Source organism: Eubalaena glacialis, chromosome 1, assembly GCF_028564815.1.
Source record: "Eubalaena glacialis isolate mEubGla1 chromosome 1, mEubGla1.1.hap2.+ XY, whole genome shotgun sequence".
Lineage (NCBI taxonomy): Eukaryota > Metazoa > Chordata > Mammalia > Artiodactyla > Balaenidae > Eubalaena > Eubalaena glacialis.
The window spans coordinates 114790705-114807948 of record NC_083716.1 but is presented as its reverse complement, the minus strand read 5'-3'; the positions used below and the strand labels follow the sequence as shown (position 1 = coordinate 114807948).

At 35.1% G+C, this 17244-nt stretch overlaps 1 protein-coding gene across 1 annotated transcript; it reads right to left on the bottom strand.

Moving 5' to 3' along the window:
* Nucleotides 1–419: 419 nt before the first annotated feature.
* On the bottom strand, nucleotides 420–1606 carry LOC133097267 (vacuolar protein sorting-associated protein 26A-like). Its single transcript, XM_061199170.1, has one exon. The coding sequence runs from the start codon at nucleotides 1551–1553 to the stop codon at nucleotides 645–647; it is 909 nt and encodes a 302-aa protein (XP_061055153.1). The 5' UTR covers nucleotides 1554–1606; the 3' UTR covers nucleotides 420–644.
* Nucleotides 1607–17244: the final 15638 nt, after the last annotated feature.

Below are 17244 nucleotides of genomic sequence, written 5' to 3'. Positions count from 1 at the left end.
TTCACACCACAGAAGACTTCAAAGAGAACAAAATTCAGGAAGCCATGAAATGGTAGACTCAGAGGCACCTACAGCGAAACACTCGTATGCATTTCTCAAACACGTATGGAAAAACAAAAATGTAGTTTTCAAAAATATTGAGATGCCACGTTTTAAATCTTTGCAGGATTAAGGGCCACTCAGGTTTTTCTAATTTTATTTGAACACAAAATGTTTAATTTTTTGCATGTAGAGAATAAGAGGTAATCATTAGCATGAAAAAGGAGAATAAAAGAATTTGTAATCAACATTATGCAGAAAGAAAGCAAAATTACAAATACCAACCTACTCACATGAAAATCTTTAATGTTTATGCTGATGTACAGCTGAGTGCTTATCATTAAATGAAAGTGTGTGGTTAAAAAAAAACAACACGGCAGTTTAAGAAAGTTCCAGTGTTTCAAAGAAAGCATTTTTTTAAATGTATATACATGAAGAACATTTAGTTATGTCATAAAATAAACTCAGCACTGTAAGATAAAGGAAGACTATCATAAATGGAGTTTTGGCCTTTTCCCCGCCCTACACGCTGCAACCATCTTTAACCTGCCGAACTTAAATCTCAACAGATATAGGAGTTTTTTCTTTTTTTTCTCCTATTCAGTTCACATTTCAGGCTGCTCAGCAGATGCCTGTGATTCTGGCGATTCAAATCGCTGGTGAAAGTTTGTTCTCTGTTTCCTCAGTTTTTCAGGAGCTTTTCTCCACAAAATTATCTCCTGCTGCTTGAAGTACCTCCTGTCTTCCTCATCAACAAGGACTAGATTCAAAAAGTACCTTACTGAAAATTTTTTGTTCACATCTCTCATTGTTGGAGTTGGGTCATAGCCTGCTAAAAACAGTCTTATTGGAATTGATTCACCTTTTACTGGTGCACCATCCATTATTTCATATTTAGCGATTGTTTCTGTTTCTGTTGTGGTGCTGGCTCCAATTCCCGTGATCTCTTTTTTAATCAGTTGTAACTCCATATGTTGGATTTTTATTCTTACTAATAAGAAGTAAATTTTTCCAACAATCACATCCTTTAAATGATACTTTGATTTATTATATTCAAATTCTATGTGTAGACAATCTTCAATGCCCACTTCCATCTTAATAGAATTGTTGACATCAGGATAGGTAGCAAGCTGGTGAACAATAAGATCATATTCTTTTACCAAGTCTGTCAGTCTTCTTACTATCGTCACTTTAAGGAAATACCTTAAACGGACATTGGCACCGATGTAAGAGTCATATGGCTTTTCAACTTGCATAAATTCAAAATCATAACTTCTGCTCTGAGTCAGTTCTCCAGGTAAGGCTAGTTCTTTCACTAGGTTTACAAATTCGTGAGTATTACTCTTGTCATTGAAAAGTTCAATTTGACCTACAAATTCAATTCTAATTCCTTGGTGCTCTAGCCTCTTTCCAGATTGCTTAAAGGCTATGTTTACCTTTCCTGAAACAGATTCTCCATCATAGAAAAGATAGTGTTTTTCTACTTTGCCATCCTCAGTTTTCATTTCTGCCATTTTCCTGGTTTCCCCATCATTAAGGACAACATCGATCTCACAAATGGGACCAAAAAATTGTCATCGCCGCCGCCGCGTGCCCCACACTTCACTCCTCTTCCCTCAGGAGAACTCCCAGCCCCGGCTCCCTCCGCCCAGAGTCTTCGTCACGTGACTTCGGGCCACTCGCCGCACGTGACCCCTCCCTTCCCTTCCTCTCCTTCACCCAGCACTGGCCCCCTCCGGGCCTCTCGCCCCGCCCTACTGGTCAGCCTGGCCCTCCGAGGAGAGGCCGTTTGGAGGCGGGGCCTCGTGCTCCACCCCACGGCGGAGGGGGCCTCATTTTTAAAAGGACAGTTTTGGTGGCTATAATATTCTTGGTCAATAGGTTTTTATTTTTCTTGTATACTTTAATTATATTATCTCACTGCCTCCTGGCCTGCAAACTTTCAGCTGAGAAATCCATTGATAATTTTATGGAGAGTTTTCTGCATATGATGAGTCTCTGTCTCTGGATGCTTTCAAGATTTTCTCTTTGATTTTCACAGTTTGATTATAATGTGTCTTGGTGTGGATCTCTGGATTTTTGGATTTCATTAAGCTTCTTGTATTTGTATATCCATGTCTCTTCTCAAATTTGGAAAATTTTTGATCATTATTTCTTCTGATAAATTCTTGGCCCCTTTCTGTCTCTCTCTTCTCTTTCTGGTATTTCCATAATACATATATTAATCTATTTAATGGTTTATCATAAGTTCCTTAGGCTCTGATTCTTTTTTATTTTACCTCTACACACACAATAAATTTAAATAACCTATCTTCTAGTTTATTGATTATTTTTTCTACTCCTCAAGTCTGTTACTGCATTCAGTGATTGCATTTTTAGCTCCAGAATTGCAGTTTGTTTGTTTGTTTGTTTTATAATATTTATCTTTGTTTATGTTCTCATTTTTTTATATATTATTGTCCAGATTTACTTTAGTTCTTTTTCTGTGTTTTCCTTTAGCTCTTTGAGCATACTTAAGACAGATGTTTTAAAATATTTTCTAGTGAATCCGAATCTTATGATTCCTTAGGGTCAGTTTTGGGAGATTTATTTTCTTCCTTTGAATGGGTCATGTTTCTCCATTTCTTTGTGTGCCTCATAATCTTTAGTTGAAAACTGGACATTTGAAGAAAAAAAAACCAGCCACATCTTTGAAGATTGACTCCATGCAATGGGGCATCACTAATTCACTTATCATGAAGGCTTAAGTTCTTTTCATGCATTTCTTGGCATGCATCTCTTCTGGGTGTGTGAGTGTGTGTGTGTGTGTGTTTCTCAATTCCCCCATGTATACTGCTGCTTTTAAATGTCTTAATTTTCCTAAAAGTCTAACTCCTACTTCTTCTCAGGGCCTTAGATATTCTACGTATTCCTCTGCCTATAATCTTTTACTGTCAGACACCCATGGGTCTCCAATTCCCCTGGATTTTTTCACCTGCTGGAATGCTTTCCACTACTTTAGTGGTCTCCAACCTGTTATTGAAAAACTATGCTTTCATTCCTGTCTGAGCTCCACATCAGGTAAGACAGAAATAAATCCCTCGTGCAGCCCCAGACAAGCCAAACATTGCAAGCTAGATCCACTCCTTTCCTTTCATTTTGATGGAGAAACAGGCAATCGGATAGCTTCTTCCCAATAGTTCAAGCTGTGTTGCACTGAGGAGGGGATGAGGGCAAGGATGAGGAGAAAAAAAAACCACACAAACTTTTCTACTGTTTTTTTGTGTGTGTTTTTGTTCTTGATTGGGACTTGGTTCAGTTGCTCCAGAAACTTGAGTGATTTCTGGGGCTCCCATGAAGTTATTCCACTTAGTCTGTTGTTGTCTACTTCATTTTTCCATGTAGGAACAAAGGCCTGGAGTTTCATAGTTTTCCATGTTGCTCATATCATTCTCCTACTGCAAATTACTTCTGAAAGTATATAAAACCTTGGGAAATGAAAGACTATACTCCAAGTTGGCAAAAGATAGCATCAGCTAGTTGCACTTCATGTTGGGAGCAGACAGAAAAAATTATGATTTCCCATATGGCCTGTATAGTGGAGGAAAATTGAAGCTGCAAACTCCCTTGGATAGAAAATAAAAGAGAAGAGTTAGAACTTCTTGTTTTGCAGGAACTTCAAAAAGAATGAAGAGGTGGAGTTCTCCGTGTAGAATGTGAGTTTAAATTATTACAGCCATAAAAACCCTTACCTTAAAAAGAGTATATACAGTTTAATGGGGAAAAAAACCCTGAACCTCAATAGAAAGAAAATTAATGTGATATTATGATGGTATATGATGGAATGGGATTCTCATTCACTGAAAATGGCAACATAAATTGGTATAGGCTTTCCTAGGAAACAGTTTATAATAGTGAACCCATCTGTTGGGTCATTCATTCATTTGTTAAATATTTACTGAGCTTCTGCTGTGAGTTAGCCCCTGTGAATAGCATGTAGAAATGAATGATCTCCATGTTATCCTTATATTCTTACTACATGTGGAAGAGATAGGTATATTTTATGTAACCACACTGTTACATATAAAATTACAACATATAAAATTACAACAGTGATTTCATGTAAAATGAAAAAAAAGATATGCCAAGCTGACAGAGGGTATAATAGGAGAATCTTCTCTAAATTAGAAGATCAAAGAAAAAATTTCTCCCACAAAGTCTGAGTTGAGATTTAAAAAGAGAATACTAACTACTGTAGTAAGAAACAAGGGAAGAATTTAGAGTGAAGGAAATACTACAGCCAAAGTCTTGAGACAGAAAACAGAGCAGCACATTGAAAGTTTCAAAAGTACAGAGTGACTGGAAAACATAAAACAGGGCTTTGGTGGAGTTGCTCTAAATGAAAACCAAATTATTCAGGATGTTGTATGATATGTTAAGAATTATGACATTTATCCTAAGGCAAATGATTAAAAGGTTTTAAACTAGGAAGGGAGATAAATGTAGGGGTAAGCATGGATCCACCATAATGAGATTTTCGTTTTGCAAGCACTGGCAACAGGGTGTAGAATGGATTTGATGGGATGAATAGTGAACATAGGAAATGAAAACAAAAGAAGACTGCCTCAGTCTAGGTGAGACTTTCTGGTGATTTAGGTAGGATGGGAATGGTGGAAATGGAAAAGGGTGGACAGATTAGAAAGATATAAAGGTGAAACGCAGACCTGGTGATAGAACAGATATAGGAGCTGTTAAAAAGGAGGTGTCAAGAGTAGTTCCTAGGTTTGGGGTTTGCACCACTGATTAGATGACTTTGCTATTTATTTAAGTTAGGAGAATTGAAAAAGTGCCTGATTGGGATGAAAGGTTTTAAGGTTTTACATTTGGTGGGCAGGGGGAGCACCCGAGACGGTATATGTAGCATGTTTCCCTTTCCTCCTGAGCAACTTAGAAAACTACGTTTCCCAGCTCATTGGGATCTAGGAAGTGCTACTTCTCTGGCCAACAGAATATGAGCAGATGTAAAATTGTTGCTTCCAGTTTGGGTGATTTCTGACTCTCTTTTCTCTTGGTCACAGGTTTGAAAGTGTAGGATTACAAAATAGCAGAGGGATATTGTGGAAGGAGACTGAATTCCTAAGACATTACTTGGAGAATATCTGCCTAATCTTTATCAAACTCCACTGAGCAGACATGCTCAGTGGAGTTTGATAACGACATGTATAATGTTAAGTGACTATGATGTCTGAATGTACTTATTACCTCATCACAAATATAGAAGTGCCTTCAAGACATTCTTGTCTTAGGTGCATACAATGTGTATATCAATGGAGAAGTTACGACTTAACTTGTATTCGGGAGTTGTCAGTATGTGGATGATAATTCAATCTTGAGCACAGGTGGCACTGCCTGGTAAGGAAATATAGAGTGAAAAGACAGGAAATTGTGTTTAGTACGTTCAAAGCTATTGCAAAGGCAAGTGAGGTGGAGTATAAAAAGTATGCATTTAGCTTTATGGGCAAGGAGGCAATTGGCGATCTTAGAAAAAAGCTATTATTACCTGGTAAATTGGACAAAAGCAAATTGGAGTAGGTTGAAGAATGGAAGGTGATAAAATAGCAACAGTATGTACAATGTTCAATAAATTTTTACTTTAGAGAGTATTCTATTTGTCATCTAGGAAGAGAACCAAGGAGGTTTAAATATTGAATATTTAAATTGGGTGTAAAGAACATGGAAGGAATAGTCCATATTTCATGTTATTGAAAAGATAGGGAGTTAGGTGATGCAAAGGCCCTGTGGAAGAATTGACCTTGGGTAGGAGGAAGGGCAGCTCCTCACTTGTAACCAGAAGAAAAGAGGAAAATGGGCAAAAAAAAAAAAGCATGAATCTTCAGTAGGTTGGTTAGAAAGAATGGAAGATGTACCTCCTCTCTTCTCTGTGCTTTGGAGGTATGGACATTGCTGAGAGGGGGTGGGAACAGAAACATGATTGAAGACCCTGAAAATAGAGAAATGATGAATTGACTAGAGAAACATGGCTTGTAATGGTCAAGGGGAGTAAAAAGTTTATATAACTTTATCTAGAAATTCCTCTCTTAAGAATAAACTCTAGAGAAATAGTAAATGCATACAAAACCTTATGAACAATTATGTTTTAATTTTGGTATTATATAATATTGCAAAAAATGGGAACAATCTAAATATTGAAGAAGAGGAGGTGACAATGAATTACAGTACATTTGAAGTATGGACCATTATAGATTCATTAAAATATGTAAGAATATTTAACAATATAAAGGAGTTTTTATTAAGTGAAATGAAATTTCAATGTTGAAATTTCATAAGAATGTGCATATGTGTTTCCATGAAAATATAAGACTGGAATGTAATTTCTGAATTGTTAACAATTATATATTTTGGTGATGAGATATTGGGTGTTTATTTTTTTACAAACTTTTTATATTTGAAGTTTTTACAATGTGCATACATTATAAAAGTCATAAAAATATACTTCACTTGATTTTTCTTTTAACTTTTGTTTTGATGTAATTTCAGACTTGCAGAAAAAAATAGCAAGAATGGAAAAAATAATTTTCTTATATTGTGCACTCAGATACCCCAAAATGCTAACAGCTTGTCCATTTTCTTTCTTTTGTTTTTCTCCATATACATGTGCATATTTTTGAATACATGATTTCGTTTAATCCCTAAATATTTTTGTTTGGCTTTCTAAAATAGAAACTTTTCTTAATGAGTAAAATTATCAAAATCCAAAATTAATATTGATACAATACTATTATCTTATATTGATAGATTATTAAAATTTAGCTAGTTGTTTAATTAACAATCTTTATCAAACAAAATTAAATTTTAATTTGTGTTGCATTTAGGTTCAGGTCTTTTTACTTTTCTTTAATCTAGAAGCTTCTTCTAGTCTTTCTTTATATTTAATTTTTGTTATTTTTTCAAAGTACAGGCAAGTTATGTAGAATGCCCCTCAGTATGAGAGAGTCTATTGTTTCTTTATGATAAAACACAAATTAAACATTTTTGCAAAAATGCTACAAAAGTGATATTGTGTCTTTTTCAGTGCATTGTGACAGGAGGCACATGATGCTGGTTTAAAAGTCTGGTTTGGGCAGTGTCTATCAGGCTTCTTCACTCTAAAGTTCCTGTTTTCCATTTGTGATTAATAAATATTTTTGTTGTTGTCATTGTTGTAATGCTGTTTGTGTTTTTTCTTTTCTTTTCTTTTTTTAACTACTTTATTGGAGTATAATTGCTTTACCATGGTGTGTTAGTTTCTGCTGTATAGCAAAGTGAATCAACTACACATATTATGGGGAGAGATTTTGAAGATATTCAAAATACTTGTTACTCCTCAATCTTTTACCTGTTAGAATAATCCACTGTTGGTTCTTGACTCAAACAATTATTACTATGATTGTGGCCCAATGAAGACTTCCTCATTCCATTATTTCATACATAATATATGAAGCCTTCCTTCTCTCAAGTTACAGAATAAGTCCCATCACCACTTCCATGATCTCCACTTTTAGGAAAATCTTAGATTGTCCGGTTACTATTTGATGAGTTACCATTTAAATGTAATATATTCCAAATGAGATGATACTTTTGTGAGGTGCATTTTGTTTTGTGTGCTCGGTTTGGTTTATGTCAACTGCCTTAAGGAAATGCCTTAATAGGGATACTGAGATTTCCCCCTTATGTCTCTTATGTATCCTAGCAGCCACCTGTGCTTCCTTCTGTCCTCACCATCTATCATCACAGTGACTTGTCACACTTGATTCACTAAGTCTGTGCTTTTCTCCACTGTGAAGTGTCTAAGGATAGACAACATCTTTCTCTTCATCTGTAGTGTCTAACTTGGTGCCTGGCTCATAATGGATGTTCAGGATATGTATATAGGAGGGACAGACAAATCTATGAATGACTCTGGTACAGCGAATAGTTCTGATGTATTTGCCAAGAGCCTAACTGGAGCTGAGTGACACAAAAGGAGAGAGGAATAAAAGCCTATGATAAGGAACACCAAAAAGTAGATTATAAGAATCTGGATTGTCATCCACATTGAGTGGTTGGAGGTGACATAGTATGACAGTGCACTAAAAGGAGCATAAAACTGTGAAAATATTCCAGTGCCATTCTTGCTACTTCCTAGCTTTGTGGCTAAGCACTAGGTTTATATATCTAGATAATCTAATAGAGGGGATAATATACACCTCATCAGTGTATATACATTTCCAATGTCAAACATGGGAAGAGGTGAAAGATCATGACATATTGTACAAAGAAAAACCTTTCACTTTAAATTAATGACTTATTTCTAATGAATATTAGCCATTCATATAACTTACTAGATGCATTATAATGTGCACACAAATTAAGACGTTTTAAAATTTTTATTGGACTAAAGTTGATTTACAATGTTGTGTTAGTTTCAGGTATACAGCAAAGTGAATCAGTTATACATATACTTATATCCACTCTTTTTTAGATTCTTGTCCCATATAGGCCATTGCAGAGTATTGAGTAGAGTTCCCTGTGCTATACAGTAGGTCCTTATTAGTTATTCATTTTATGTATAGTAGTGTGTATATGTCAATCCCAATCTTCCAATTTTTAAAAAGAGTAATACAGTAGTAGATTTCCTGATGTAATTATTATAGATGAAAAATGAGAATGTGCTTAGTGTCACCCTGAAAGCGTCTGAGACCTGGTTCAGAAAGGCAATGTCTTCCTCATTCATCTTATGAAATAGCAACAATCTAAACAGTGCCCACTTTATGGGGGGGAGTGTGGACACCCCTCGCTAATGTTCCATGGACAGGAATTCTAGTACCGAATTAAATCAAACACAAGACTTAACGCAAGTCAAGTAAATCTTTGGTGTTTCGTGTTTACCTATATCAGTTTCATTGAGTCATGAACCATCTTCCAGGAATATGTGGAACTTAGATAAGAATTTATTCACGGTGATCAAACTTTAGGAGCTAAGGTAGCATATAAGTTCAGAGAAGTGGTGGTCATACCTGCAACAGGAATAAGACATTCTTCTAAAAGAAGATTCTGTCATTTACGTGCATGACAGAAAGTCAAAGCATTACTTTGACATTACTCTTAAAGTTCTGGTGAGACTGTGAACAAAATGACGAAACTTTCACATATATCCATCTTCATGATTTTTTAACAAAGCTTCCTAACAGATATATCTGAAAACCAGTTGTCCCCAACTTAAAAAGGTACATGTTACTAATGCAACCACGCTGAATACATGTATGCATATAAAATATCCTGGGATAGAATACCCACACTGTATTCACATACATTCTCACTTATCCTATACTAACACATAAGGCTGGCTTTATTATATGCATTTTAGAAATTAGGAAAAAGGAGGGCTAGAAGGAAATCTTTGGTTCTTTTCTCAAAGCTTCACAACTTGTTACAGTTAAGTAACAGAACTGAGATAAAAAGTCTACTTGCCTGACTCAAGTATAATAGTTATACAGAGGTGATATGCTGATATATGAATTGTTTTGTTTTTCTATTTTACCAAATGTATTAAATACTGTAATACTTTCAGTATTGATTAAAAAATAACATAAGAGGTTATTTTGTTATCTCAAAGTCCCTCTATAACTCAATATATGTTTGGAATTCCAGCTTATAATTGCATTCAGAATCAGAAGCACGCCTGCTTCAACAGATCAATGTTATGAAGGAATTTGATTTTAGAAATAGGCGACATTTAGAACTAAGATTGAGGAAAAAAGATCGGTTACCAAAGTTGATGAAACATATTTTATAAAAATTGAAATGTGACCATGAAGTAATGACTGTTTGTGTTTCTATTTCTCCATTTGACATACTACCTCTAAAATCCTGTTAAAAGGGATGATCACAAATGTTTGAATGAATTTATTTTCCAAAAGTAACATTTTTTGAAAGAAAAAATTTGTGGATGTGTAATTTCTCATTTTTTGTCCAGAGGGGTGAGTGTGGGGGAGGATTTATGCAATGAAAAGAGTTTGGATTTTTAGACAAAATGGCTTAGGTTCAAATCCTGACTCTTTCACCTTCTACAATGAGCTCCAGTTTTATCTGGAAAGTGGAGATAAATAATGTGTACCTATAAGCTCTGGTCGAACTTAGTGACAAGACATGTACATGCACAGAGCCTCATCTAAAACACCATGCAAATATTGGTCATATTTAAAAAAAATCTAATTACAGTTTTTGAAGAAAAAGTATATTGTGCTGCTATGCTTGAAAGGTGACCCAGCTACAGAAACAATGAGTGATAGAAACTAGTGTTTAACCAAACTTGTAAGTCATATAATGTTGCATCTGGATAAAAAATACAACTTCGGTCAATTCCCAAGACAAATGTGATTTGGATTTTGTAATTCTCTCTTTGGAAAATCTGTTAATATAGTGGACAAATGGTTAAAAACTGATTGAGCTGAATGCACTGTAATTGCCTATATGAAATTCTAATGGGAATTCAAGAAAATTCACTTTTCATTAATAACAGACCCTCCTTAGGTAATAAAACACTGAATTATTCTTGGTTGTTTTGTCTTCCTGTTGTCCAATCTAATGTGTTACTGTAGGGCTAAGGCTAAAGTTATGTCCTATGAGATTTTCTGATCATGACAATACTTCAGGCAAAAGAAAGTTAATAGAGAATCAGATAGCACGAACATTCTTGAGGATACAAAAAGTATTGGAAAAAAATTGGATCAGAGTATAGTACTATACATCTATTCTGCCTAATTTTAAATTCTGGGAGAAGTATACTATCTTTAATTTTAGCTTCAGTAGAAATGCACATGATAATACAGACATGAGATATAACTGAGACATGAATACATTTGTTAATATTTTCATGCTATACTCAGAATAAAATCTGTTTTTTCCCCTAAATTTAATAAACAGTTCAGTTAAGTAAACATTTATTGGGAGTCTACTATATTTCAGGCATTCAGCTGTAAGTTGATAATAAAGAAATACAAAACCTTACTTTTCCATTGGGTGTATAATACAATAGATATGTATTATGCATTATAGAGTATAATAATAGAAATACTATATTCAAGATGAAATATCCAAGGAGAGATGTTCTTAGATGACTTGAGGAGATTTGGACTAAAACTACAGATTAGAAATATTAGATCTGTAGGGCTAGTTCATAGCATGAAAACAGGGGGAGAATATCCAAGGGAAGTATGAGATGAGAAGAGAGCCTAGGGCAAAACATGAAGGTAACCAATATTCAGGGATAGGTAAAGTTTATAGAACCTATAAAGACAGATGGAAAATAAATGGTATTAAGTGGGTAATCTGATTTAGGAGATTGTTAGCAGTGAAAGGAATTTTTTAAATCCACTCCAATTCCTTAATTTCACTCATGAAAGTACCCCAAATCTAAACAGTTATGTGATTTTTCAATGTTCAATCTCTAGAAAGGAAGGGAAAGATTAAAATTCAATATCTGTGAATTGCTAACCCAGTGCTGTTTTCACTTCATCATAAAACATCTCAGGTCCTTTACCTGCCATCAAAATACAATATATTTAAGTAAAATCATTATTAAGGATCCCAGTATTGTCATTGCAGTTCAATAATTATTGTGTGCTCCAGCTTGGCAAAAATTATGTCAAATAATTCTCCCTAATCTTTACCTAGTCTTCAGATCCAACTATCTTTTTCACTTTTCCCCAACATAAAGGTCCCTCTCTACTTAGGTTGTCCTCACCCTTGTCTCCCTTTGTTTCCTTCCACGTGAAACATGCCTACCTTTGTTCATCCATCCAAAACCTGTCCACCCATCTCTATGTATGCCTCAGTTTTCTCCAGGTCTTACATCCTAAGGCTTTTCCTGTCTAGACAGTAAATGTACATATATATGTGTTTCCTACCCAAATGTCATTGAGAACAACCAAATAAAACATAAAAAATAAAAATACTCTCTGCCTCTTCACAGTACATACTGAATGGGATTTTTTTTTGCATATTTGGTAAACATGTCTTTTGGTGCTCTGGGTGATTTATTCTCAGCAATCTAATTCAACTTTATTTTCTTGACAGTCTGAATGCGTACCCCTCTTAATATGCTTTGGCTCTCTTAGTATTAGGTATTTTTAAAGATTTACAATAATTTCACTTGAAATCATTCTTTTAGTTGCCTCATTCCCATTGACACAAGTGGTGTCAGGAACTCATTGAGTAAGATCATATTACCCTGCTTGGTCCTGCTTCCACGGATAGGCAAGGTTTCCTAAGATGTGTAAATAAGCAGGGATTTAGAAATACAGCATCTCAAATAAAACAGGATCTTGGAAAGTCCTTACTTTTGTACACTGAAGTAATGTTAAACACAGTAATATTTCTGTTCATTTTCACAAGACTTAAGCACCATTACCAACACATTATCAATACTGTAGCCCTGGGAGGGGATATATGTGTTCATTTAACTGATTCACTTCATTGTACAGCAGAAACTAGCACAACACTGTAAAGCAACTATACCCCAAGAAAGAAAGAAAGAAAGAAAGAAAGAAAGAAAGAAAGAAAGAAAGAAAGAAAGAAAGAAAGAAAGAAAGAAAGAAAGAAAGAAAGAAAGAAAGAAAGAAAGAAAGAAGGAAGGAAGGAAGGAAGGAAGGAAGGAAGGAAGGAAGGAAGGAAGGAAGGAAGGAAGGAAGGAAGGAAGAAAGAAAGAAGGAAGGAAGGAAGAAACCTGGGACATTTGACCTGAAAAAAAAAGTACTATAGCCCTTAGGATCAGGTAGTTCAGGACTTTTCCACAACACTAATTTTGTATTTCCATCCTCCCTTTGTCTCTAAAGATATCAAAGCAGTTAGGCTAACCTGTCAATATTTTCTTTAGTTTCAGGCTAAACTTGGTCAATAAGGAAGCAGCCTTGTAGACATAGCTTGAATATGACTTCCAGGCTGGGTCACTGATATTGGTACCTATATAGTCTGTTGTACAGAAGGGCTTGTGGTTCCTAAAAGTCTGAGTTTCATTAAAACAGATCTTTGTTCTTTTTGTGTTATATCCCCAGAGAACAGTGTAGTATCAGATAGTCAGTATGCCTTTGGTGAATGCTTGTGGAATAGAGGTTTATTGAGCCAGATTTTTGGAAGCAGCTAGTTCTGTTCATAGAGTAATAGGTTTTTAGACTTTCTGACACACCTCAACGACTTATATGTCCCAATGGTTATAACCACGTTTTTCTCCAAATATCAAATCAAGGACCATAATGTCTACTTCCTTAACAGCACCACTAAAGATCCTAGTAGGAAAAAATAACAATAATAATAATATTGATTTCTAACATGTATTGTAACAAATTATCTTCTTCCTTCCTTCCTTCCTTTCTTCTTCTTTCTCATTTTTCATTACATGCAAAAAAAAACAGGTGTAAATGTTTTGCTTTTTGGTCTTAATTAGCTACATGACCTCATCTAATCTCCTCTAGAATGTTTCCTCTTTTTTAACATGGAGTGTATGTTATTTTCACTTATTAAAAAAACATATTACTTAACTCACAGGGATTCTATGAGAATCAAAGGATTGAGTATATATGAAAATACTGAATATCTATTGGCTTAATAAGTGTTAATGAATCAAAGTATGTGGTTGATAAATATTGGAACTAATACTATGAACAAATATTTATAATCATGACTCTCAAATTCTATATGTGTTTCAAGAAATTGAAACTCAGGAGAATAAATTAAAACATTTGATTAATGTGACTACTTTTTCATTAAATTTTTTGGAGACAATTGTAGATTTACAGCAGTTGTGTGTAACCCAATTAGTACAGGGCAACATACAATGACAACGTAGAGTTGCCCTGTATTCATTATACACTTTCCCATAATGGTTACATCTTGCAAAACTGTAATAGGATATCACAACCAGGATGTGAATATTGACACAATCAGGATGCAGAACAGTCTCATTACCACCAGGGTACCCGATATGGCCCCTTATAGCCACAACCTCTGGCAACCACTAATTGGTTCTCCATAAGTTTGTCATTTCAAGAATGTCATATGAATGGAACCATACAATACGTAACCATTTAGGATTGGATTTTTTTCACTCTGCATAATGACCTGGAGATTCATGCAAGTTGTCTTGCCTATCGAAGATTCATTATTCTACTTCAGAGTAGCATTCCATGATACAGATATACCACTTTGTTTAATCATTCATGTTGAAGGACTTGGGGATTGTTTTTGGTTTGGTGGTATAATGAATAAATTATGACTCTGATGTGGTAGTTGTATGTTTAGATTATAAGAAATTGACAAAAGTGTTTTCCATAGTGACTGTATCATTTTACATTTCTACCAGCAATATATGAGTGATAGCATTTGTCTGAATGCTCTAAGCATTTCGTGTTTTCACTATTTTCTTTTTGAATTTTGGTTGTGTGTAGTGCTATTTCATTATGGTTTTAATTTGCATTTCTCTAACGACTAATGAAGTTTAACATCTTTTCTCATACTTATTCCTCACTTGGATATACTCTTTGGAGAATTGTTTTTTCATGTCTTTTGCTCATTTTCTAATCAGCCTGCTTGTTTGATTTTACTGTTGAGTTTTGTATCCTTTATCTATTCTAGATACCAGTCTTTTGTCAGATACGTGACTTACAAATATTTTATCTCAGTTTTCAGCTTATAGTTGCATCATTTTAAGAGAGACATATAGACAGCAAAAGGTTTTTTTTTAATTTTGATAAAGTCTAATTTATCAGTTTATCCTTTTTTATGCATAGTGCTTTTGGTATTAAATTGAAGAGTTCTTTACCTAGCTCTAGATCATAAATATATTCTCCTATGACTTTTCTAAAATATTTTTAGTATTAAGTTTTATATTTAAGTCTGTGATCCATTTTGAGTTAAATTTTGTTTAATTTTGTTTCAAGTGTGAGAGTTAGATGAAGGTTCACTTTTCTCTGTATGTGTGTCCAATTATTTCAGCACCATTTGTTGAAAATGCTATATTCCTTCTGTTGAATTCCTCTTGCATTTTTGCCAAAAATTAGTTGAGCGTATATGTGTATGTTTATTTCTTGGCTCTAAATTCCATTGCATTGATCTATGTATCTAACCCTCCACTAATAGCAAACTCTCTTGAGCACTGTAGCTGTATAGCATTAATATTGGATAGAGTGGTTCCTCCCACTTATTCTTTTGATAATTTTAGTTATTCTAGGGCCTATACCTTTCCATATAGATTTTAGAATAAACTTGTCCATCTCATGCCACTGAGACACCCATTGGTCACTGCTGGAAGCTGAGAACTATCCTTTAGGGCTCTGAAGGAGCTTCCTCAGACTGATCTGCCTATGCCCTCCAGGTGGAGGAAGGAAATTCCCAGTCTGTGGGAGCACCTCCTGGGCTAGGAGCTCATTTTCATAGGATGAACCGTCCCTATATGGAACAGAGAGAACTTTATGAGATGCACTCTATGAGGCAGAATCCCCCTTCCCTGTGTCCCTAACCCTGCATTTCTGGGTGGAGGAAGGGAGTCTCAAGCCTAGCAGAGAAAAATGGGAAGGATTTTTTGATGTGTCAATTTGTCTTGGTTACAGTCCTTAGTTATTTAATCATACACAAATCTAGGTGTTACTAGGAATGGATTTTGCAGATGTAGTTAAAACCCCTAATCAGTTAATTTTAAGTGATGTTGATTAACCTGGATGATCTGGTGGCTCTGACTGAATCTGTTGGAAGGTGTCAAAGCATAGCTATGGTTTACCTGGGAGAAAGAAAAGATTCTACTTGTGAATGTCATTTTTTTCACATGTCTGTGGGGTTCTAGTCCTGCTCATGATTTTTCTTCCTGACTTCTTGTGGAAAAGAGCTTCACCCTGTGCTTGTGTGTGTGAACTTGCCTGTGATCTTCCCTTCAAACTACCTGCTTTACTGGTTCTTCTCTGATTGAACCCTGACTGATATAATCAATGACTCTAATTTAGTAGTTTAGGTCAAAATGAATCTTCACATAATCAAACATTAATCTAATGGCTTAAGAAGAAATCTATCCCAATTAAATAAATGAAAAGCAATTGATAGACAATGGATTCAATGACTATATTCTGTCAAGTTAACCTACAAAAGAGCACTGAATAATCAATCTGGCCACTTCAGTGTCTTAAGTGCAAATTTAGATCATTGAACCATCAATTTGATTGGTAATGTGACAGGCAGTCAGCCATTGGAACAGCTGAGAAAGTAAATCAAGCACAATTGTTACACTGATGAAGTCATTGTTGCCCTCTGTCAGAGTCCAGTTTTCTTTTTGAATCTAAGTATCTACTCATTCAATAAGTGATTGACCTCCCACTATGTGTCTGTTATTTAATAGATGCTTCCAAGGAAATAAAAGTTAACAGATTTCAGGCTTCTTGGAGATTTCCTTCTAACAGTGCACAAATTTAAATGATTTCATTATTTAGATAAAAACGCTGAGTATCTGCTCTGAGGCAAAAATGTCATGCTGAATGCATAAGCATAATGAGAGAGGTAGAAATAAAATTGCATCATATTTACACACAGTTAATTACTATTTTTAGCAGTGCACTAATTTACTGGATTATTCATTCAGTCATTCAACAAACTGTTACCTCTCTCAGCATAATCTTGGCATAGTCATGACACCTGGGGATGTGTGCAGTATAAAGTCAAAGAGAGGATTCTAGGTTTTCAAAAGCAGAGGAGTTTTAATTAGCCACATAATTTCTTGTGGAATCATGGAAACTTCATGGTTGCATCAAGCCTAACTAAAAACATAAATAGACCAATGTAATTAAAAAACTGCTCTATATGGGAATTCCCTGGCAGGTCAGTGGTTAAGACTAAGTGCTTCCACTGCAGGGGCCCCGGTTCAATCCCTGGTTAGGGAACTAAGATCACTCAAGCCTCACGGTGCTGAAAAAAAAAAAACAAAACTGCTCTCCAAACTGCAATGTTATGTAATATTCGACCATTTCCTCATGCTTCTAAACCTTCCTCCAAAACCCTCTCCTCATGATGAAATTGTCAAGAGTATTATCAGAAGATACAGGGATATTGATACCTCCAGTGAAATCTTGGACCTCCACCTAGCTGCAGAAATCTTATAATGCTGTTTTCCATTGGGATCTCAGTTTACCCACCACTATCCACCTCTGA